Here is a 24,868-nt window from a genome sequence, read left to right on the forward strand (position 1 = left end):
TAAATTTCACTCACTGGAGGAAACCTGGCTGTTTTCCACTTTGTTTTCTTTTCTTGGACTTTTATGGTCTCATTAGGGAGATATTCTGGGCACCGGCCGAACATCCCTGCTGCAGACAATCTCTGTTCTTCCACGGGCAGGTGAGTCAGGCCTGGCTGTGATTGGCCTTCCTGTAGCTCCTCCCACTTTGGGTGAGATGACAACAGTGATTTTGTTAGCTGCTCGATCCTTCCTGCTGACGAGCCCAGTGGCCTGGAATCGTGGTAATTTCTTATGAGCCACACAGTTTATAACCAAGTCACCTCAGATCTTTTCTGGAGTAAATCAAGGTATAAATATATATATATGGTATCGATAGCAGGAACATACTTAGTAGTGAAACTTCTGGCTAGAATGTAATATACAGGCTTTTTTTCCCCCCTCTACAACCAGAACCATTTCAAAAATGCATATTTGATTTGCTTGCTAATTTTCATCCATCTTAAATGTCATTGTAGCCTTTATAATGAATTGAGACGGGTTTACAGTGCCTTCTAAAATTGGTAAATTTTATTTTGTTTGACAATTTCAGGAAATTAAATAAATAGCATTGTACCATGAAGCAGAACGGATGTAACCTGAAAAATTATAAATTTTGTTTTCTTCTAAATTTGTTAGAATGAACCATTGACAGATTGAATGAGCCAATGGCCTATACTCAGTATATTCTGTTTTTATAAAATTTTCAAGTGTGTAAAGAGTTTTTGGGGGGGATTCATAAACATCAGACATTTATTAATTTTAATTGTGGTAAGAAACACATAACAAAATTTGCCATCTTAACCATGTTTAAGTTGTTTTAAGTTCAGTAATCTTAAGTATATTCACCATTTTAAAATCTGAGCTGCATTCTTTTTTTTTTTTTTAACTTATTTATCTATTTATTTATTTTTGGCTGCGTTGGGTCCTTGTTGCTGCCTGTGAGCTTTCTCTAGTTGCGGAGAGCAGGGCCTACTCTTCGTTGTGGTGTGTGGGCTTCTCATTACGGTGGCTTCTCTTATTGTGGAGCACGAGCTCTAGGCACGCAGGCTCAGTAGTTGTGGCGCATGAGCTCAGCTGCTCCGCGGCATGTGGGATCTTCCCGGACCAGGGCTCGAACCCGTGACCCCTGCATTGGCAGGCGGATTCTTAACCACTGCGCCACCAGGGAAGCCCCTGAGCTTCATTCTATCCTGTTAACTTGGCTGACTTTAACCGTAAAGAAATCAGTAACTCCACCCACAAGACCAGCCTCATTTGGCTGTATTTGTTCACTTAGTATCACAGATCGTCAGGATGAAGGGTGCCGCCTCAGTTTAGCTGAGTGAGAGGGTTGGAAAGACCTGGATTCATACCTGGGCAGGTGTGTCTACCACAGGCCCACATCCCTGCTGCAAGGGAGACTAGAAAAAAAGTGAATATCCACCAGTTTCAGTTTCAGGTATATACTGTGAAAGCTTCCCTCCACTAGGCGGTGGGGGTCCTTGCTGTGTGGGGAGCCAGAAGAATGATAAAAGCTGGTTACACCAGCTCACCAGCATCTAGAATTTTCACATCCTGTTAGGTCACAACTGTCTACCTGCCTTGAATGGCTTGGCGTGGCTGAGGAGATCACACCACGACACGTGCACTTGGGTGGTGAACATAAGTGTAGGACCACTAGGTTCCTGGTGCTCGTGTGGTCATGAGGAACCTTGGGAAAGCCCTGCACTTGTGTCCATGCTGGTTCTGTTCCACGGGATGTCTTCCCTACCTCTCTCTCTGCCGGAACCAGGTCTTGCCTTTCTCTAGGGTCCCACTTGAGTCCAACTTCTTGAGAGCCCACCAGTCTTCTCTTTTTTAATCTGTTCTTGTAGTTTTATTCAGGGGTGGATCTAGGTTTCATGGAGCGTGAAGCTTTCACAATGGAGGGAAGGCGCTTTCTCTGAAAGAGTCATAACAAATGTGATGAACACATTGCTAGGACCCCTTCCAGGACCCATGCAGTTGAGGGGTCTTGAAACTTAAGCTGCATTAGCTTCACTGTAAACCTACTTCTGCTTTTTATGTTCATTCTCTTTTTCTCTTTTTTCCCCATTAAAAAAAATTAGAGTATAATTTGTATACAGTGATATTTACCCTTTTTACCGTGTAACTCTATGAGCTTTGACAAATGCATACACTCATGTAACCATGGGACTCCCCTGGTGGTCCAGGGAGTAAGACTCCACGCTCCCAATGCAGGGGGCCCAGGTTCGATCCCTGGTCGGGGAACTGGATCCCTCATGCGTGCCGCAACTAAAAGTCCGCAGGCCGCAGCTAAGGAGTCCTCATGCTACAACTAAAAAGAAAAAAAGAAATTATGTAACCATTATCACAGCATAAATATAGGACAGTTCCATCACGTCCAAAAATTTCCCCATGCCCCTTTGAAGTCAACTTCTCCCCCCAACCCCAGCCTCTGGCAATACATCTGTTTCTATCTCTAATAGTTTTGTCTTTTTCAGAATGTCACATAAATGGAGACAAGCAGCAGGTAGCCTTCTGAGTCTGGCTTCTTTCACTTAGCATAATGCATTTGAATTTCACCCATGTTGTTGCATGTTTCACCCACTCTGTGCCCAGCGCTGGAGATGCTGAGATGGGGAAGGCCCAGTCCCCGCCCTCAGAGAGCTCACAGTCTAATGGAGGAGGCTCTTGGGCCCATCATCATAGGCTTTTCCTTCAGTATTTAGTACACACAGCTTTGCCCTGCTAACTATCTTACTCTGCTACACCTGCCACTCCAACCACTTTGTGATCACCCTGAGGATAAACTCTCTTGCCTTCTTGAGGTATCACTTGGATTGGAAAGAGCAAGGGGTTTGAAGCCACGAAGACTCTTTGAATCCAGCTCACCCACTTGGCAGCTGTGTGACCTTGTGTTAGACTCAGAATTTGGCACAGAGTGTGTACTGAATGAATATCAGTTGAATGAATGAATATAACCTCTTAAGTCCCAGGTACTGCCTGTGGAAGAAGGGTATAGTAGTCTCGACTTCACCTGACTGCTGTGGGGGTCAGTGCCTGGTGCAGCACCTGGTGGGCATCAGTAAAGGTTTGTGCTGTTCCCCTCCCTCCCCTGGAGCCCTTTGACACCCTCCTCGGATGGACGCGTGCACCTTGTGTAGACCTCCGAGCTGGGCAGGGTAACACCAGCCTCTGCCACGTGGGAGCCAGGAGGGGCATGAGCTGAGCAGACAAGTCCCCAGAAAATCCCACAGGTACTCCCCAGCTACCACCCCAAGTCCAGCTCAAAGCACCCCTCAGGCTTATTCCCCCACCTCCCCTTTCATGGTACACACAGGAAGGCCCATCAGTCCTTTCCTCTCACCAAGTATATTCCTTGCAGGGGGCTTTAGAGAAAGTCCACCAGGAGGAGAAAGCCATAACCCTGTACCAGGGGACCCTCTGGCTGAGGGTCAGGTGTCTGGTTCTGAGATCCTGGGAGGCAACACAGGCTGGCAGATGGGTGGCCACGGGACAGTCATTGTAAAGCAAATCTGTTCTTGCCTTCCAAACACACTCAGCAAGACTCAACACATCAGTTGTCATTAATCAGTTGTTTGTATAATTATCTGTTTGCTGGCTGCCTTCCCTACCAGAGGGCCCAGGGCACATAGTAGATGCTCAGCAAATACTCAATGATTAGATGAAAACTGTTTTGTGCCTAAAAGAATTGGCATTCGCGGTGACTATTTCTGTAGAAGGAAAGGGAACTAGGATTTGTCATTCCTCTACAGTGTGTCTGGGATGTTAGATCCTTACCTATGGTCTCCTTGTTTAATCTGTGCAGTGGCTGTTGAATGTAGGTGTTTTTCTTTTTTATACTCAAGGAAACTGGCTCAGAGGAGTTAATAAGCACTCACAGTCCCATAGCTAGTCAGTGATGGAGCTGGATTCAGACTCAGGTCCAATGCCAAAGCTCAGCCTCTGGATTTCTTAAGAATAGAAATCTCTACAATTTAGATTTAAAAAAAAATATTCAAACTGATACTTGAGCAGGATATAAGTGGGTTGGATTGCAGAGTTTAACGCTTAACAGCACGAATTGAAATTTTGCAGCACGTTCTGTTTTGTGCTTTTCTAAATTGGATTCAGGGGTAAATCTGAATTTCAAATTCGGATTTTTGCCACACGCACAGTCCACACAGCCCTACATAAGCAATAAACCCCTCTCTGTGCTAGGGTGATGTGGGCTGTAGAATGGTCCTGGACTTGAGGGCAGGAGGCCTGGGTTTGAGTCTTGTTGGATAGGGAAGGGGCCTTTGGCAGGTCCCTGAACCACTCTGAGCCTCAGTTTTTCATTAACTGCGGAAAGAACCCCAGTTATCTCAGAGGGTTGTGGTGTGGATCAAAGGAGCAAATAAGTGAATGAGATGTTTGTGAGGGCGGTTCCCCCAGGAGGAGTTTTGTATGTGATTGTTGTCCCAAGTCTGCAGAGAGGAGTAGGGCCTGAAACACACTGAAAAGAAAGAGTCTACAGACAGGGGTCAGCAGAATCATGTGTCAGGCTGAGAAAGAAGGACGTCGTTGGTTTCTGTTCTGCTGAGATCAGCTTGGGCGGAGAGAGAAGCTCGTTTGTGTGCTTGGAACCCTGTAATTATACTGTCACCTCGTGTCAGCAAATATATAATGCAGGGCCAGAGTGGAATTCTCTTGGGCAAGGAAGCAGGCAACATTCTTCCTCCCTCTCTCCTGGTCCTCATTCATTCATTCATTCATTCAGGGGCCACTGCAGGCTCTGAGCCATGCACTGAGGTCAATGAAGAAGGCAGTATGTCATGGGCAGTAGAGTCAGATAGATCTGGGTTTGAGTCTGACCCTCTCCCCCGAACAGTTGTGAAACTCAATTATTCGATTTAACTAAACTCCAGTTTCCTCATGTATATTATAAGGAAAACAATTTCTGTCTCATGGGGCCATATGACGATGAAAAGTGACGACGCTTATAAAGAAGTTTGCACAGTTCGTTGTACATAATGAACACTCAATAAATAAATAGTAGCTTATAAATCATAGTAATATAATCTCCACGGAGCCAAACTGCACAGTGGGCCGGTTTTGCTGTTTCCCCCCTCTAGCCTTTTAGAAGGTCACTGTGGGTAAGCAGAAGCAGAGGCCCAAGGGTTGGGACCCACGGAACCAAAGCCTAGGTGGCTTGCTGTGCCACGGGAACCTTGAGCTGTGCACCCAGCCCGAGAAGCTGCCCAGCTTAAGTTTCTGAATAACGACTGTGAGTAGAGATGCTCCCTGCAGCAGCACAGTCAAGATCAGGCTTTTAGAACCCAGGCCCATAGTGCATCTAAGACAGTCCTTTCAGAGCTATAGTATTAACAGGAGGTGTATTATGTTTTTTGTGAACCCTTGTTTTGTCACACATGGACCCCTGATATCAGGAAGTTGTCTCGGAGCTTGGAGGCTAATGCCTGGTCAGCTGTATGCATTTTTGGAGACAACTATACACACACACACACACACACACACACACACACACACACACACACGCTTATACTTGTGAGTGTGGATTCTTCCAAATGCTTTTTCTTTTTAAGGTCAAGCTTATTGAGATGTAATTAGTAAAATTTACCCTTTTCAGTGTGAGTGTTTTAAGTGGGAGCTTGAATTCTGAGTTTTGATAAATGCACACAGTTATGTAGCCACCATAATCAAGATGCAGGAAACTTCCATAATTTTCCAAAATTCTTTCACTCTCCTTTGTAGTTAGCCCTCCCACCGTCTCTAGTCCTGGCAACCGCTGGTCTGTTTTTGGTCCCTGTAAACTTTCCTTTTTCAGGATAACATATAAATGGAATCATACAGCATGTTGGCTTTGGGGTTTGGCTTCTTTCATGGAGTGTAATGCATTTGGGACTCCAGATGCTTTTGATTGCAGCAAGTTGAGTGGTTCTGAGATCAACGTGGAAAACCAAGAGCATTCCTGTATACCATTAATAATCAAGAGAAAATCTGATTTTTTTTTTCATTTATTTTTTTATTTTTTACTCTTTATTTATTTATTTATGGCTGCGTCAGGTCTTAGTTGCAGCATGTGAGATCTTTCGTTGTGGCGCGCGGGCTCAGTACTTGCGGCGTGTGGGCTTAGTTGCCCCACGGCATGTGGGATCTTAGTTCCCTGACCAGGGATCAAACCCACATCCCCTGCACTGGAAGGCGGATTCTTAACCACTGGACCACCAGGGAAGTCCCAAGAAAATCTAATTTTAAAAATGCACAATACCACCAAAACCCCCCTGAGGTACTTAAGAGTAAAGAAAGTGAAACATGCCCAAGATATTTATAGAGAAATTTATAGCATATCATGAAAAGACATTAAAGAGGACTCAGTGGAAGAGACCGTGTTCATAAAGAGGAAACCTGATAAAGATGGTGATTTTTCCCAAGTAAATCTGTAACTTCAGTGTACTCGCAATCAAAATGCAGATAAGGTTTTTCATGGAACTTGACAAACTGTCATGAAATTCATATAGAAAAACAAAGGCTAAGAATAGGCAAGACAGTTTTAAGAATATCATGATTTATTATAAAGCTATGGAAATTAATACACTGTGGTATAGGTGCACGGCTAGTCCGTAGACCAGGGTAACAGAATGGAGAGCTGAAATAATACCTACACATGTTAGAAAACGTTACAAGTGATGGTAGAATTAAAAATCAGTAGGAAAGAATTCAGTAAATGTTATTGGGACAGTTGGGATCTGTACAGAAAAGAATAAAGTTGAATCCCTAACTCATAGCATACATAAAGATAAGTTCCAGATGAATTAAAACCTAATAGTGAAAAAGCAAACATTAAACACTTTTATGAGAAGATGTATGTGACCAGATTTCCTCAACAATATATAAAAAAACAAGCTATAAAAGAAAAGATTGATGCATTTATCATATAAAATTTAAAACTTCTGTACAACAGAAGACACCACAGCAAAGTTAAAAGAGCTTTTTATTGGGAAAAGATGTTTGCTTTGCATATGTCCAAGGCATAATTTATACCCAGAATTCACAAAGTAGTCCTAAAAATCAGTAAGAAAAAGATGAATAACCTAATGGGGTGGGGGGGAGACGGAAGGGATATAAATAATTCAGTTAAGGGGGCCAAATGGCCAAAAGGCATAAAATGTTGCTCAACTTCACTTGTAATTAAGGAAATGCAAATTAAAGCAAACATGATATACTGTTTCACGTCAATCAGACTGGCAAAAATTTTTAAATCTGACTATATTAATTTGGCAAGAATGGGGAGCATCAGAACTCGTTTACACTGCAGGAAAGAGTAGAAACGGTTACAACCTCTCTGGGGAGTGGTTTTGCATTGTCTAGAGGAAGATGCTATGCCCTGTGACCCAGCAGTTCCACACTGTGTGTAAACCCTAGAGAAAGTGTCACGTGTGCCCAGGGAGACATGTATAAGAATGTTTGTTCCAGCCCTGTCTGTAATAGTGACAACTTTGGAAATATGCATCAATAGAATGAATTAATAAACCGTAATATATTCATATAATGAAATAGTATACAGAGGTTAAAAAGATCTAGAAAGACAAGTCTCAACCTGGATCAAAATTTCAAAAACTGGCAAAAGGAGGCATAAATTATTCACTTTGGGGGAGAAAATGTGTCAAAGTATATCAAAATGTTTAGGACATAAACCCCTTGACTCAATAATTCTATATCCAGAAATTTATCCCACAAATATATTCATACGAGAGTGCCAATGTGTAAATACACACAAACACACACACAGATTTCTTTACAGCAGTATTTATAACAATAAAAACTAAGAAGCATATTAGGTCTCTATTGCTACACAGCAAAATACCTAAAAAGTTAGCTGGTTACACCTACAGTAAACATTTATTATCTCACATGGCTTCTGTGGGTCAGGAATTTGAGGAAACTTGAACAGGATGGTTCAGCTCAAGCTTTTTTCATTAGGCTGTGATTAAGTTATATGGGGTCTGCAGTTATCTGAGGGCTTCACTAGAGCTGAAGGATCCACATCCCAGATGGCTCCCTCACTTGACAGGCGTGTTGGCGCTGGATTTTGATGAGAGATTCACTTCCTCTCCAGGGCTGATTGTGTGTCCTTGCAACATGGTAGCTGACGTCCTGCACAGAAAGTAATCTGAGAGGGGTGAAGCCACAGTGTCTTGTATGGCATAGTCTCAGAAGTTACACACTGCCATTTCCACCTTAGTCTGTTCTTTGGAGGTGAATCACCAAGTCTGGCCCACATTCAAGGGGACCTAAATTAAGCTTCACCTTTCGAAGAAACGAATGTCAAAAAAAAAAAGAATTTGTATACGTATTTTAAAATCATTACAGGAAAAAAACTTAAACATCTATTAATGAAAGGCTGGTTCAGTGAACTGTGACTATTATCCCCAAACTTTTTTTTGTAGCACACCCCTTCAGTAAAAAAAAAAAAAAAAAATTTAATACACACTTCTAATATAAAAATATGAACTACAGTTGACACTTGAACAACATGGGTTTGAAGTGCACAGGTCCACTTATAGGCAAATTGTTTTCAATAAATATATTCGAAAATTTGGGGGGATTTGCAATAATTTGAAAAAACTCACAAACCATGTAGCCTAGAAATATTGAAAAAGTTAACAAAAAGGTATGTCATGAACGCATAAAATATATGTAGATAGTAGTCTATCCTCAAATAAGGTATGATATTTAATATAAATTAATAATGTGTTAGTTTTCTTACTGTTTTATAACTTTGCTTTCAAAGAATTACATTATCATGCAGTATGCCTCTCTCTCATAATTGGAGAAATTGTGTATCACCCTATCATCACAGATAAGTGGGTTTTTTTAATGTAACAATGTTTCCAATCCTGTATTAAGAATATTACTGTTGGAGTTCCCTGGTGGTGCAGTGGTTAAGAATCTGCCTGCCAATGCAGGGGACACGGGTTCGATCCCTGGTTGGGGAACTAAGATCCCATGTACCACGGGACAACTAAGCCCACATGCCACAACTTCTGAGCTCGCGCGCCACAACTTCTGAGCTCGCGTGCCTCAACAAGAGAGCCTGCGTGCTGCAAACTACAGGACTCACATGCTCTGGAGCCTGCGCACCACAGCTAGAGAAAGAAAAACCCGCACGCCACACTAGAGAGAAACCCACACACCACAACTAGAGAGAGAAAACCCGTGCGCCACAACTAGAGAGAAGCCCGCACGCCACAATGAAAGATCCTGCGTGCTGCAACTAAGACCTGACACAGCCAAAAAAATAAATAAAATAAATAAGTATCTTTTAAAAAATTTCAAAAACAAGTTTGAGTGAAAAAATTTCAGTGGAATACATATAGTGTGATTCCATTTATATAATGTTTAAATAGATATAAATACTTTTTTTGTTTTTAGGCATGGCTTATGTAGTTGATAAAAACATGGTGAGAATGATAAGCACCAAATTCAAGATGGTGCTTATTTGGGGGAAGGAGAGAGAGAAATGTATGAGGAAAGAGTATATGGGAGACTTCAAATATATCTCTCACGTTTTAAGTTTTCCCATATTAAAAATTGTAGCATATTTATTGGAATGCCAAAAGGAGCTCAAGGACCAAGGAGTACCCTTCTGTTAGAGAGTAAAAATGGTCTTGGAAATTAATTCTCAGAGAAGTAAATCAAAATTGATTCATAAACTGTGAGGAAAAAACCTACAGAGGACAGTAATTAGAAATTGTACATTTTTTGCGTCAATGCTGAGCGTGCATCGCTGCCAGCCCTGGGGCCCCAGCAGGGCTGGGAAATGGTGGAGCTGGCAGAGGCAGGGGCGACCGAGTGTTAAGGGGAACCTGTAGACTCGGCTGAGATGGAATTGGGTGCGGGCTCACCCTCTGGGACCCTCCACTTCCAGTGGCTGCTCTTCTTGGGTTTGGTGAGCCCAGCCCTAGGTGGGGCTCGGTCAGGCTTTCAACAGACCTCCCATCTCTCTTCTTATGAAATTGTAACTCCTTGGAGATCAACTAGAGAATGAAGAGAAGCCCCTAGGCCCTACTTAGAGCAGGTATCATGTCATTCAAGCTGAAAGAAAAGACCATATTATTCACTTGGAAAGGAATAACAACTCCCCTCATTAAGTGCCTGACTGCTAGCACCACCCAGCAAATATCCCCTACTACCAAGTAGAGGATTCAGCCGGTCTGTAATGAACAAAAGACAACTGAGTGAGGAAATGGACTTGTACTATTCAGAGGAAAGAAGAACGTCTTTTCTCTCCTTGAACAAGAAGGGAGACTGACAAAAATTCTCTGCTTGACCGAACTTTCCGTCAGGTTCCTGAACCGTCTCCTAGGCCCATCCGTGTAGTTTGTTGTAAAATCTGGTTTTAGCAAGAACCTCCCCCCTGCCCCCATATCTGATCACCCAAGGTGTCTGGTCAGGTTCTTCATCCTCCAGCCCGCTTCCCCGCCCAGTGATGTCTGATCACCCTGGCTTGTCTTCAGCAAGAATCTGTTAGATTGGTTTAGCCAGAATACCCCTCATCCCTGATGTTTCCTCTTAATGATTTTCCATCCACTGACCCCCACCGTGCTCCTTGGCTATAAATTCCCACTCGCCCATGCTGTATTTGGAGTTGAGCCTGGTCTTTCTCCCCACCCCCCTGTAAAATCCCTTTACAGTGATCCCTATACTTACGTCGATGATAAAGTCTGCCTTACCATCTTCAAAAAGAAAAAAAAGAAATTCTATATTTTTATGTTATTAAGAACAAAAAGCACAAAATGTAATCAGTGTAAATTTTAATACCTTTTAATGTTCAGAGGAAACAATGAACCTTCATGACTTGGAAGACCTTTTGTGAAAATTCATTTTTTTAATATTTTTTATTGAAGTATAGTTGATTTACAATGTTGTGTTAGTTTCTGGTGAACAGCAAAGTGACTCAGATACATACATATATATATATTATATGTGTATTATATATATATATACTTTTTCATATTCTTTTCCATTATGGTTTATCCCAGGATATTGAACGTAGTGCCCTGTGCTATGCAGTAGGACCTTGTTGTTTATCCGTTCTATATATATTATAATAGTTTGCATCTACTAATCCTAAGCTCCCAGTCCATCCCTCCCCTACCTCCTCTCCTCCTTGGCAACCACAAGTCTGTTCTCTATGACTGTGAGTCATTTCTGTTTTGTAAATAAGTTCATTTGTGTCTTATTTTAGATTCCACATACAAGTGATATAATACGGTATTTGTTTTTCTTTTTCGGACTTACTTCACTTAGTATGATAACCTTTAGGTCCATCCATGCTGTTGCAAATGGCATTATTTCATTCTTTTTTATGGCTGAGTAGTATTCCATTGCATATATGTGCCACATCTTCTTTATCCATTCATCTGTCAATGGACATTCAGGTTGCTTCCATGTCTTGGCTATTGTAAATAGTGCTGCTATGAACATAGGCGTGTGTGTAACTTTTCAAATTATAGTTTTGTCCAGATACATGCATAGGAGTGGGATTGTTGGATCATATGGCAACTCTATTTTTAGTTTTTTGAGCAACCTCTATACTGTTCTCCATAGTGGCTGTACCAATTCACATTCCCACCAACAGTGCAGGAGGGCTCCCTTTCCTCCACACCCTCTCCAGCATTTGTTAGAAAATTCTTTTTTTTAATATGGCACATTATTTAATAAAAATTATATATAACATGTACATACAGAAAAGTACATAGAACATATGTGTACAGTTTTGTTTTGTTTTGTTTTGCGGTACGCGGGCCTCTCACTGTTGTGGCCTCTCCCGTTGAGGAGCACAGGCTCCGGACGCGCAGGCTCAGCGGCCATGGCTCACAGGCACAGCCGCTCCGCGGCATGTGGGATCTTCCCGGACCGGGGCACGAACCCGCGTCCCCTGCATCGGCAGGCGGACTCTCAACCACTGCGCCACCAGGGAAGCCCTGTGTACAGTTTAATATACATTTGTGATTATAAAGCAAAACTCTGCATAACTACCATCCAGGTCAAGAAATTCAGTATTCTGAAAGCCCCTATGTGGTGTACCATTTCTTTTTTTTCTTTTTTTTTTCTTCAGGTTCATTTAATCCATACAGCAAACCATGATATAGTTATTGTTTTTCCCCTTTTTACACATAAAGAAATTGAGATTGAGACTGAGAGAGCTTAAAACCTATGCCAAATCACCATGTTGCCATAGCCTGAGCCGTAATTTGAATTCAGTCTGTCAGACAACCTCGAAGCTCCATACCCTATTCACTACACTACAGAGACCTCTCCAAGCTGGGGTAGATCTTACTTTCTGCTCTTACGGTGTACCACTTCTTAAATTCAATTTGGTTTATCATAACATGAACAACTGTACAAATAGGCCTGTTGTTTTCATTTAAAAATTAATTTCAGAAAAAACAATATTACTGGTATTGATTTTTTTAAATTTTCAAGATAACTTGGCATTGGGAATTGTTGGCCCAACACTAAGATGCCTGAGAAGACTGTGGAAGATACTGTCGTTTCATGGTTTACAAAAGCCTTGGCCCCAGTTGGTAACGGTGGTGCCACAGCTTGTAGCCGAGCCCTAGGCCACCAGTTGCTCCCCTGCAGTCACTCCAGGCTCCGGGAAGTGGTGGGCAGTCCTTCTCGGTGACTATAACTGGTGCCACAGTTAACCGTTAATTCCCGTGAGCAGTACCTCTGTTCCTTGGTCAGAAGTTGATAAGTAGTTTGGGCTTCCCTGGTGGCGCAGTGGTTGAGAGTCTGCCTGCCGATGCAGGGGACGCGGGTTCGTGCCCCGGTCCGGGAATCTCCCACATGCTGCGGAGCGGCTGGGCCTGTGAGCCATGGCCGCTGAGCCTGCACGTCTGGAGCCTGTGCTCCGCAACGGGAGAGGCCACAACAATGAGAGGCCCACGTACCGCAAAGAAAAAAAAAAAAAAAAAAACTAAAGGTGAATTGATTGTATAAAAAATAAATTCCCCAGATTAAAAAACAAACTCTTGGGGCAGGTTGCCCGTGATGGTTGGGTGAAGGGTCCAGGACCCAAGGACCGGGAAACATCACACTAGACCAGGATTTCTCCGCCTCAGCACTTCCGATGCTGTGGACTAAATCATGCTTTACTGGGGCTGTCCTGTATGTTGTAGTGTGTTTAGCAGCATCCCTGGCCTCCACCCACTAGATACCAATAGCTTTCTCTCAGCTGTGACAACCAGTTTCCAGGCATTGCCCAGATGTCCCCCAGGCAGCTGAATCACCCCCAGTTGGGAACCACTGCCTTAGAGGGTAGAATTCACATGAGGCTCATGGTCCCTCCACTGCAGCTGTGGAGGAGGTGGGAGAGGCAACCCGGCTGAAGGCCCCTAATTTGGAGCAGGAGGAGGAATTAGGGCACAGATAGGAGGAACGCAGCAGGCAGATAGATGGAGGCAGTAAGCTGGGGAGGGGCCTTCTGGGTAGCAGTAAATGGCAGTGGGCAGAGGGAGGGTGGGTGCAGAGCTCTGCGGCTCTGAGGCGCCGGGCAAGGCTCTGTTCACAGAAAGCTGGGAGGAGTGTGTTAGCACAGAGCCCCGTCTCCCCTCTAGAGAATGGCACTCAAGCCTTCCCTTCCTGCTCCTGAGCCGACCTTGAGCTCTTAAGCAGCATTAGATCTTTCTAAGAATTTTACCAGCTTTCCTCTTGAGCTTGTAGAGAGAGTCATGTGAATCTCTCAAGTGGGCTGGTTCCTTGGAGAGAGATTGCAATCGTTTGACATTTATTCACTCATCAGACACGTGTCCGGCACCCACTTGGCCAAGGGCTGTGTGAGGTGCTAGGGACCCCACTGATCACCCAGGCCTGGATGGTCTGGCTCAACCAGCCCAGGCAGCCCTGGGAGAAGACAGTAAGCCTGTCGTCAGGCTACCCAGGTCGCATCCCAGCTCGGCTCCTGGCTGTTGCGTCTCTTTGGGCCTCAGTGTCCTAGTACCTGGTCTGTAAAATGGAGTAGTAAGAATTCTTATCCCGTAGGGGTGTTGAGAGAATATACAGGCTGTAGAGCAGTGCCTGGCATTAGTGAGGACTCAGTGATATTAATAGCATTATTTTTATTTTTTTTTAAATTACAACTACTACATAAGGACTGTAATAGACGTAACAAGTGTCAGGAAAATTCTGAGGGACAAGTGATCAAAGACACACAGAAGTGGCTCTTTTGAGATGGGTCTTAAAGGATTAGTGAGACTTTATCAGGGGGAATAAAAGGGTTGTGGGAAGATCATGCACTAAAATTCAGGCAGAAGAGGGAGACGGCAGGAAGTCACAGACTGTGAGCTTCTGAGCCCGGCTCACTGGGGGACAGCTGCTGGCCTTAGGGTCCGGAGCTGAGGGAGGAGGGTCCGGGAGGCCAGGAAGGAGAAGGGCCTGGTCAGGGGGACTCAGTCTGAATGGACATAAGTCCCAAGCCCCTTTGGCTTGGGCCTGCTTCATTTGTTACTTCTTTTCTCCAAAATAGATTTAGAAGAACTCGCCATTTTCATCCCATTCTCCCTCCCCTGGGCAGTGAAATACTGAGTCCGCTCCCTTACATGTCAGTGTTTCAGAGCTTTTAGAGACTGGAAAGCAAATTCGTCTTGCTGTCCCTGTGCTGTCCAGAGGGAACCAGGTGGGGGGGATGCTGGCAGCCACTTCACATGCGAGGCCAGCAGACGCACGGAGTACTGGCCTCCCTTGTCTGGGTGCCCGTGCTTGCCACCTCTGTGACCGCTCAGGAGGTGTTATTGGCCATCGGGGTTCACAGAGGAGCAGATCCGCGGGCCATTGGGTCGAGATGCATTTTCCACCTGTCTCTTCTGCTGCTCACACGCTGCCTCAGGGCAGGGGCTGGACACCACCCTGGCAGATGTGGCTAATAAGCAAGGCATCTGTGCCAAAGGACGGTGTGTTTATTTCTCGGGAGCCTGTGGTGTTGTGCCCGAGGCTTTACTGAATCAGACCGGTGCTGTCTGGCATCCCCTTGCTGCTGAGACCTCAGTCCCAAGGTCACGAGTGTCCCCTGGGTGGCTCTGGCCTTTGCTTCACCACTGACTGAAACTTCCCAGAATGAACGTATATTTCCTGAGCACTTACCAGGCCCAGGGGGTGTGGTTCCGTGAGCGAGATAGACCCCATCCTCGACTTTGTGGAACTTAAAAGGCTTGTGGGAGAGACAGACATTGAATAAACCATTGCACGTGGTGTGGATAAGGGCTAAGAAAGGGGACTATCTAGGGAGTGGCAGTAAGGAACGGGAGAGGAACCTAATCTTCAGGGGGTGCTGAGGTCAGGAAAGGCTCACAGAGGAAGGAAGATTCTCCCTGGTATCTGAGAATACTGCTTAGGGGGCGGGACAGCACGGGGGTGTTGGGGAGACCCCCCTCTCTGAGCTGGCTTGTGACGGAATCCAGTGGGCTTCCCCAAGCTGCCTGTATCTTTGGCGCTGTGGCCATCCCTCTCTTTCTTAAATTTCTTGCTTCCTTTCAGACTACTCGTTTGTCCCCTTAGCTGTCTTATCTTGTTCCCCAGATATAATTTCGGCCTTTCCAGAGGATGGCCCCATTTTTGGCTTCATGACCTCAAACCACCCTGCTGTGTTGCCAAGTGACAGATTGAAGGAGGTCGGTGTGGATCTGTAGCAGGACATAGAGGTTCCTAAGCACGTCCCAGCCATGAGCAGAAAGCCTTCAGGGCATTCAGAAAAATTAACCAAGCCTCACAGCAGCATTTTCTGTAGCGTGGAGGATGCTCCTTGCATCGAAGATGACATTTTCCATCAAATAGGATGAATGAAAATCACGTTGCTCTTTTTTCCCCTCTCTCTCCCCTCCAGGCTAATATTTGGCACCCTTTACCCTGCATATTCTTCCTACAAGGCTGTGAAATCGAAGGACATTAAAGAATATGTAAGTAGCACTTTTGGGGGGCGGGGTGGTGGTGGTGATGGGGTTAGATGGGGGAAGCTGGGCGTGAAGTGCGGGGGGGTGGCGCAGATGCCCTCTTTGGTGGGTACTGGGAAGCAGGGCAGTACGGCGACCTGCTGGGTGTGACCCAGGCGTCCTCTCCCGGCTAGACCTCCTCTTTAGAACTAGAGTGTGGAAGTGAGCACAGCGGGGGGGCTTGGCAAGAGGAAATGGCACCTGGAATCGGAGGCCCCCAGTGGCCACAGGCCGCTCTGTGGCCTTGGAAGAGTGACTTCACCTCTCTGAGCCTCAGTTTCCTTGTCTGGACTGGAAAGCAGCGTTACTGGGAGACAGTCTGGCACTGGAGGCAGGAGCACAGGTCCTGAAGTCCAGCAGACCCTGCCTAGCAATTCTGATCCCCATGCCGGTTCTGTGATTTGAACACCCCACTGTGTAAGCCCTGTTGCTTTATAAGCTTTTAGAGGGCAGGAGTCACCATCGTCCTGTGACTGTTTCCCACTGCACCTCGCAGAGGGCTGAACACACGGGCAGGGGATTAGGAGTACTTACTGGTTGGAGGATTGTATTACTGTTGGGTGATCTGGGTGCCCCAGTCACAGCCCTAAATGTGCTGGGCACCTCTGGGCAGGAGAACCATCAGACCACACCTTGATTGATGAAGACCTGTGGGGGGTGGCTGGGGAGGGAGGAGTGTCCCTCCCCAGGGGGGACAGTATCCCAGGTCGAAGTACAAAAGATATAGATTTTGTCATCAAGAGACTGAAGTCAAGTCCTGGCTCTGACGTCGGATCGGCACCATGCTTGACAAGAATCTTAACTTCCAGGAGCCTCAGTTTCCTCATCTGAGCAGTGGGTGGATATCAGCAATCCTAGCGCCTAGTGTTGTGAGGGACAAAGGGTCTTTGCTCCGCTTTTACTCAGAGGAGGTCACTTGGCAAGTTAGGCACAGGCAAAGACATCATTCAAAGCAGGCTTTCAAGTTCTCAGCTTTCCCAGGATGTCCTTAGGATGAAACCAGCCACCTCCAGGTCAGCTCAACCAGAGCTGCCTACACCCACTCTCTGAGTTTCCTAGAACTGCTTGCCCGGCTTGCGTTTGCTACGAAGCAGGATATCCAGAGGATCCAGACGGGGCGTGTTCTCCTGTGGAGGCTGGGTCCCCAGCATGTGTCTGTGAACGCATCTCAGAGTGTGAACTATAAATAGCTGTTAAGTTGCAAGCACAGAACCTCATGATTCCTAATGGACTCGGCCCAGGGGAAAGCACTGGGCAGCCTCCTCCAGGTCTCCCTTTCCCCGACTGCTTCCAGCCTGGGGAGGGGGGATGCTGTGCCAGGAAAGGAAGCAAAGCAGGGGTCACCGCAGTTCAAGGTCTGATCCTCGGCTTTGCAGGGGTAGAAACTCAACGCTGTCCGCTCATCCGGGAGAGAGCAAACCCTGGTGAATTGTTTTGCTCTATCTAAACTCAACAGGAGCCTGGTTTATGCCTAGAACGGCAATCATTAATTTAAACTGAAAAATATAACTGACGAGCAGAGCAGCTGTTTGTGTTGGCGGTGAGCACGTGCTTTGCCCAGGAGGGAAAGCTTGAGAGCTAAGATTAGACAGTTTCTCAGTAAAAATGGAACTGGAAGCAAGGCACCCAGTGGTATTACGGGAGACCTGCCTCCTTTTCCTGCACTTTTTCACATGCGCTCAACTCACACACTCGCATGCATGCTCACATGCTTTCTCCCACACGCATTCGCACTCACTTCTTTCCCTCCTTTTGACCAACAGACCCATTTGTCCAAGAGAAAAACCTGGAAACTTCCTTTAAATCCTGTCCTTTCCTCACCACCCATCCCCACCCAGATGCCCAGGTGGTGACCATGACCCTTCCTCTGTATCCTCCTTAAAATCTTTCAAACCAGGTCTCTCCTTCTGTGCTGCCTGTCTCTTCAATGAGGCTGTCATCGTCGTTCCCTGGAATGTCACAGTGGCCTCCTGTATTCGATTCTTTTATTGCCACGGTAACAAATTACCATGAATTTAGTGGCTTAAAAGAACACAAATGCGGGACTTCCCTGGTGGTCCAGTGGTTAGAACTCCAGGCTTCCACTGCAGGAGACACAGGTTCATTCCCTGGTCGGGGATCTAAGATCCCACAAGCTGCACGATGCAGCCCCCCCAAAAAACACAAAAAACCCACACATGTATTATCTCACAGTTCTGGAGGTCAGAGGTTGGATGGGTCTCACTGGGTTGGAATCAAGCCTCCTTTTGGAGGCTGTAGGGGAGAGTCCATTTCCTCGCCCTTTCCAGTTCCTGGAGGCCCCCTGCATTCCTCGGCTCGAGCCTCCTTCTCCATCTTCAGAACCAGCAGCATTGCGTCTCCCACCGTTCTTCGGTAATCCTGTCTCCCTCTGACCGCAGCCAGGAAAGGTTCTCCACTTGTAAGGATCATGTGAATACATCGGGGCTGCCTGGATAATCCAGGATAATCTTCCCATCTGAAAGTCCTTAACTTAATAACTGCAAAGTCCCATTTGTCTTATAATGCAATGTACTCACAGGTTCTGGGGATTAGGGCGAGGACATTTTGGGGGCAGGGGCTGTTATGCTGCCTGCCATACTGCTAACTGGTTTCTCCACCTCCCGTCCTTCATCTCATGCTCTGTTGTCTACATCACTTCGACAAAGCTTTGAAAAATGGAAATCTATTCATTTTACTCCCCCGGATCCTTTCGTGGCTGCTTATTACCTGCAGGATGAAGTCCAAACTCCATTAGACAGCGTTGAACCTTCTTGATCTTTCTCTCTCTACTTTCCAGCCACTTCTCTACAAGCATTCAGTGCTTCTTTTTCTAAAAAAGATATTTATTTATTTTCTTTATTTTTTTGGCCGTGTTGGGTCTTAGTTGCGGCACATGGGATTTTTTGTTGCGGTGGGCGGGCTTCTCTCTAGTTGTGGTGCGAGGGCTCCAGAGCACATGGGCTCTGTAGTTGGTGGCACAAGGGCTCTCTAGTTGAGGCGTGCGGGCTCAGTACTTGTGGCGCACAGGCTTAGTTGCCCTTCAGCATGTGGGATCTTAGCTCTCTGACCGGGGATCGAACCCGCATCCCCTGCATTGGAAGGCAGATTCTTTACCACTGGACCACCAGGGAAGGCCCACGTTCAGTGCTGTTGTTCTCAACACCCAAAGTGTGGTCTGTGGACCGGCATTATCAACATCACCCGGGAGCTAGTTAGAAATGCAGAGTTTCAAGCCCTACCCAGACCTCCTGAATAAAAATTGGCATTTTTAACAAGATCCTCAATTTGAGAAACACCGCTCTTGACGTTCATAGCTTTTTATGTCTTTCCAAACTTACTGCAGTAGTCAAAGATTTGAGACAAAAACTTAAACAGAACGGAATTTACGGGAATTTGCAGGATTAACTAGAAGCCGGGGGAAAGATATTCAGAAATTGGGGAAGATCTGAGAAGGCTGGGTGGCAGCCAAGCTTATACCTCAGGAAGGGTCTGGTTAGGAAGCTGCTGCCCAGGTCACCACCATGGAACTGTCTGCCAGCTGCCCATGGCTTTGGAACATTTCATGAAGATTCAAAACCCTGGATAGGGGCATTTGATTTTTCCAAGCCTGGATCATAGGCCTTGCCTCCCATAAAGACCTGCATGCTGGGAGACGCCCTCCAAATGAGAAGGCTTTGGATGCGGGTAGTTTAACAAAAATACGTACACACACGTGCACACACACACACACACGCACACACAGCCCCCCTCAGAGATACTGCACGTTTGGTTTCAGACCACAACAATGAAATGAATATCACCAAAAAGTGAGTCACACAGACTTTTTGGTTTCCTACTGCATATAAAAGTTGTTTACATTATGCTGTAGTCTGTTAAGTGTGCGATAGCATTATGTCTAAAAAAACGCTATACACACCTTTATTAAAAGGTAATGCTTTGGGGAAAATGGCACCCATAGACTTGCTTAACCACAAACCTTCAGTTTGTAAAAACAAAAAAACCCCAAAAAACCACAATATCTGCAAAGTGCATTAAAAAAAGCACAGTAAAACGAGGTATGCCTGTATATTATATATATGAAAATATATAGTATAATGATCTAAATTACCGTTACTTCTTGGGCTGCACAACATCCACATCCACTTTTTTACCCAGGTTTTGGCTTTTAAAAAAACCTTCCAGGGACTTCCCTGGTGGCGCAGTGGTTAAGAATCCGCCTGCCAATGCAGAGGACACGGGTTCGAGCCCTGGTCCGGGAAGATCCCACATACCGCGGAGCAACTAAGCCCGTGCGCCACAGCTACTGAGCCTGCGCTCTAGAGCCCGTGAGCCACAACTACTGAGCCAATGCTCTAGAGCCCGCGAGTCACAACTACTTAAGCCCACGCGCCTAGAGCCCGTGTTCCGCAACAAGAGAAGCCTCCGCAATGAGAAGCCCGCGCACCGCAATGAATAGTAGACCCCCCCGGGCTTCCCTGGTGGTGCAGTGGTTGAGAGTCTGCCTGCCGATGCAGGGGACACGGGTCCATGCCCCGGTCCGGGAGGATCCCACATGCCGCGGAGTGGCTGAGCCTGTGAGCCATGGCCGCTGAGCCTGCACGTCCGGAGCCTGTGCTCCGCAACGGGAGAGGCCACAACAGTGAGAGGCCCACGTACCGCAAAAAAAAAAAAAAAAAAAAAAGAGTAGCCCCCACTTGCCGCAACTAGAGAAAGCAGGCGCGCAGCAACGAAGACCCAACTCAGCCAAAAAGAAAAAGAAAAAAAACCTTCCAACAAGAATTCTCTACCACTCATTTATTGATGCTTGCTAAATCCAATTCTTCATCTGAGTCCAGCTCCAGATCCAGTATCCTCCGGCTCTGACAGGATCTAACCTTAATATTCAACACTCTAAAAATTAAATTGTCAAGTGAACCGTCACTGATACACCGTATATACTATATTAGGGGGAGAAGGAGAATAAGTAAAAATAAAATTAGTTAAAATATTTAAATCTATACATAACACAGAAAGGAAGAAAATGGATAGAAGGCACAGTCCTTATTTAGGCAAGTGGTCATGAGTTCATAGTTGGTATTTATGTCTTTTGTTAAAAGATGATTTTTTTTTTTTTGCAGTGGCATGGTGGTCTTGAAATGGCCAGGTGACCTTCTAGTCTCTGCTTCCACTTCATCAGAACCATTTTATATCCCTCACGGAAGCATCCATCTTTCGAGTACTAAAATTATTGAAAAGCAGAGCTCAGAGGTTTGAGGATGAGAAGCAGAAGTGTTGTGAGTGGGTTAGACCAGTGATTCTCAAACTTTAACATGCATATGAATAAATAGAGAGTTTTACTAAAATGCAGATTCTGATCCATTAGCTCTGGAGTAGGGCCTGAGATTCTACAAGCTCCTAGGAGTTTCCAGTGAACTGGAACCACAGCCCATGAACCACACTTTGAGTTACAAGGAGCTAGCCTTAGGCTTCATCATAAGAAACACCACCCTCATTTCCTTGGTTCCTGAACCTTTAGATTCTGGCTAAGATGCAGTACCTTGTGTTGGTCACTAGTTCAGAGAGGAAACTGCATCCTCTAGGACAGCATATCACCTCACAGAATGCTGACTCCCATCTGGTTCTTTTCTGGAACTCTCCAAAGCTCTTGTAGCATTGTATAAGGCCAGCTGCCTCAGGGCATTGGGGTACATGATTAGATCAGTGATTCCCCAAAACATCAGCCTACTGTCATACTTCTTTTGCTGTAAAAGAGGGCCCTTGGTCAGAAGCAATGTTGGGATACATCAAAATGAACAGGGCACTCACTGAGTCCACAGCTTGCTGTATGGCTGCCAGAAACATGGCAGTGGGAAAAGCCAGTCCACATACCCAATAAAGGAATATTCCAGAAAAGAGTCTATGCTGCCCTTTCTATGAAGGAAGGGGCTTGTTATGATGAGCCTGCTCCCAGGATGCTGGCTGGTGCCTTAAGATATGGGACTGTCCTAGAGATACTTAGTCACTACTGCTGGCAACTTGGTGTCTGAGCAGGGTCATGGCCAGGTCGCCCTTGGTGAGAGGGATGAACATTGCTGAGCTCATGTTTTCCCTCTGTCTACATGACCACTGGTCCATGAGCCCATTGAACATGTAATATCATGCTGAGGTAAAAGGCTCATAGACATGCAAAGGGCTGGTCATCTCATCCACCTGATTACCAAGAGCCTCCTCTGCCATCAGGACCTTTTGATGAGCATTAGCAAGGACCACAAATATTTGCGTTCTGTGGGCCCATTCGTATAATTTCCAAACCACCTCAACACCAATCGCTCAGTCTTGTCCCTTCCAAGTACCTCATCACCTATCCAAATTCTTACCTGGTGTTTTAAAATGTATCCCAGATTTGTTTTAATCAGGTATGGTAAGGCATGCAGACACAGAAAGGGCTCATGGAGGCAGAAGCTTTTACTCACTGTTCCCTGGAAGTAGGAGGCACAACACACCATGCAGGGCCACGTGGAGAAGCACCAGGGTCAGTGAGAGGGAAATGCGGGCAATGACCTTTATCACGGTTTCTGTGGGAAAGGCAAAGCAAGGCAGAGTAAGCAAGCTTAGAACTGGCTAGTTGGAATAATTTCAGCAGGCTCTGGGGTGTGGGGGCTGCCTCTAGGTATCTGGTACCAGGTCCTGGGGTGATTAGGGCTGGGAAGTATTGGCTCAACCTACGAGAGCTCCGTAAAGGAGGTAGTTTGGAGTATGGATCCTGGATTGGGCAGTTTGCATGTTTGCTCTGGGGCAAGAATGTCTCAAGAATTAGCTAGTCCTAGAGGGGGCAGTCTCTCCGGTCAGCAGGACCCCAGATGTCACAGCATCAAGACTACAGAAAATAAGAAAATACAGTTAATAAACCTGGTGACAGTATAAATGTATTACTTCAGGACATTTCTTCTTCCAGGCTAACTGTGCTGCTCAAAGTTCTGCCTGCAGGGAATTACCTTCCCCACTCCCTCCAGGTCACCCCTGACTATACAGTTGTCCACTGTGAGCTCGTGCCAGCAGATGGTGCAGACTCATCTGTCAACCAGCCTCACATTTGTCCTTTCTCAGTCATTTGGCACAGGGAATTCCCCGTGAGGCAGAAGCAGGGCCCGGATGCAGGAGGAAATGTGAGAGGCTCAAGAAATATTAGTGTGACTGCATCGGGGAGGCTAAAGGTGAGGCGAAGCTAAGAGGTGGCTGACTTTGCTGTCTCCACAGCTCATGGGGGAGGCCTTTTGCAGGCTCCCAGGAGCCCTGGGAGCAGGGTCTGATGGGCTGTGGGGTCTCAGCCCACCTCTGTGGCTCATGGAAGGTCAACAAGCTCTGCTTCCCACCCTTTATTATGGCCTAGGGTTACCACTGCTCTCCTATCTTCTCATTCCTGTGCTTGACCAGTGCAGGGGGAGTTCCCAGTTATGCTGTCAACTCTCCACTCCAGAGTTGCCCCCAGTGATAACCTTGCAAATCAGCAATAACTTTCTGTCTCTTTTTTGGATGCTGGCCCACCCAAGCTCCCCCTCATCTTGCAGGGAATTTTGGGTAGAATCCCTCAAACCTGGCAAGTTCTATTTCAAATCTTGGAAAAATACCTTACATTTGGTTTCTCTGAGACCTAATGGGGAAAACCATTTTCCAGGTAATTTATTTATGGTTTCCGTGAGTGAGTCACCAGTATTTCATTTACCTGTGAAGCTCAGTGAGTCATTCTCAGACCCTTCCTTCTGCACGAAAGTGTTTTAAAGTGGAGGAGTACATGATGGGAACTTCTTTTAGGCTAACACTTCCAGCCTCCTCTCTGCCTTGGCTCCCTCACCTTTGTCTTCAGCCCCAACCCCCCTCCTGAGATTTAGTTTTGCCTTTCCAGAGGCCTGTTGGGCATTCTTCTTGGATGTCCTCTGGGACCCTCAGACTGTCCTCTGCCTCATGGAGCTTAGCTTCTTCTCCCTAAATTGGCTCTTTCTTTACTTTCTTGCTAGTGTGAGAGGCTCCATAACTATCAGTCACTCATGCCCTGGCTTCACCAGGACCCTTTCATCCCATGTATACCTAGCCATCCATCTCATGGGGAGCATCTGTTGCTTTGCAAGCTATCTAATTTTGTCTTCTCAAAAAGCCACCTAGACCAGTATTTTCCAAAGTATATTCCATCTCAACCTTTTTGAGACCATTCTTTCTTTTCCATTCACAACACCCAACATTCTAATCCAGGCATTTAAAACATATTCACCTAGAACCTACTATGTGCCAAGAACTGTTTTGGGTACAAAAGATAGAATGATGTGCAAGAAGAACTGGTCTCTACTCTCAGGGAACTTACAATGTAGGAAGAGAAACATCAGAATAAACAGATACTTTCAAAGCAGAGTGGTAAGTGTTATGACAGGGAACATGTATGGTACCATGGGAGGAAGAAAGGAGAGGATACGTAAACTTTGGGCACTTCCTGGAGGAAATGACAGTTAAGTTGATATCTGAGGGCTGAAATCTGGAGGCAAAAGAAGATGCTCTATTAGGAAACTGAAAGAGGTTCGTTATAATTGGAGTGGAAAATTCGAGAAGGTATGTGTGAGGAGGAGAGCTTTTGGTGGAGGTAATCAATGTCCAGTTTATGCAAGGACTTGTAAGCCAATTTAAGGAACTGGGGCCTTATTGTAACAACAATAAGGAGCTATTGAAGGCTTTAAGCTAGGAAGGAGAATCATCAAATTTGGGTCATTCTGACTGGAATATGGAGGACGGATTGGGAAGGGGGTAGAGGTATAAAAACCAATCAAAAGGCTGTAGTTTTGTTCTAGGCAGGAGATGGTGGTGGTCTGAAGTAATGGTAGAGGGATGGAGAAAAGATAAGT

The 24,868-nt window shown here is 45.7% G+C and overlaps 1 protein-coding gene across 3 annotated transcripts in view; it reads left to right on the forward strand.

Moving 5' to 3' along the window:
* Positions 1–24,868, forward strand: part of REEP1 (receptor accessory protein 1) — a 110,652-nt gene that overhangs the window by 36,478 nt on the left and 49,306 nt on the right. For all 3 annotated transcript variants that reach the window (XM_079940490.1, XM_079940489.1, XM_079940491.1), the window contains exon 2: positions 15,896–15,968. In XM_079940490.1, the coding sequence (XP_079796616.1) occupies positions 15,896–15,968 (73 nt within the window). The remainder of the gene's footprint in view (positions 1–15,895; positions 15,969–24,868) is intronic.

The sequence above is a fragment of the Stenella coeruleoalba genome (assembly GCF_951394435.1).
Source record: "Stenella coeruleoalba genome assembly, chromosome: 13".
Taxonomy (NCBI): Eukaryota; Metazoa; Chordata; class Mammalia; order Artiodactyla; family Delphinidae; genus Stenella; species Stenella coeruleoalba.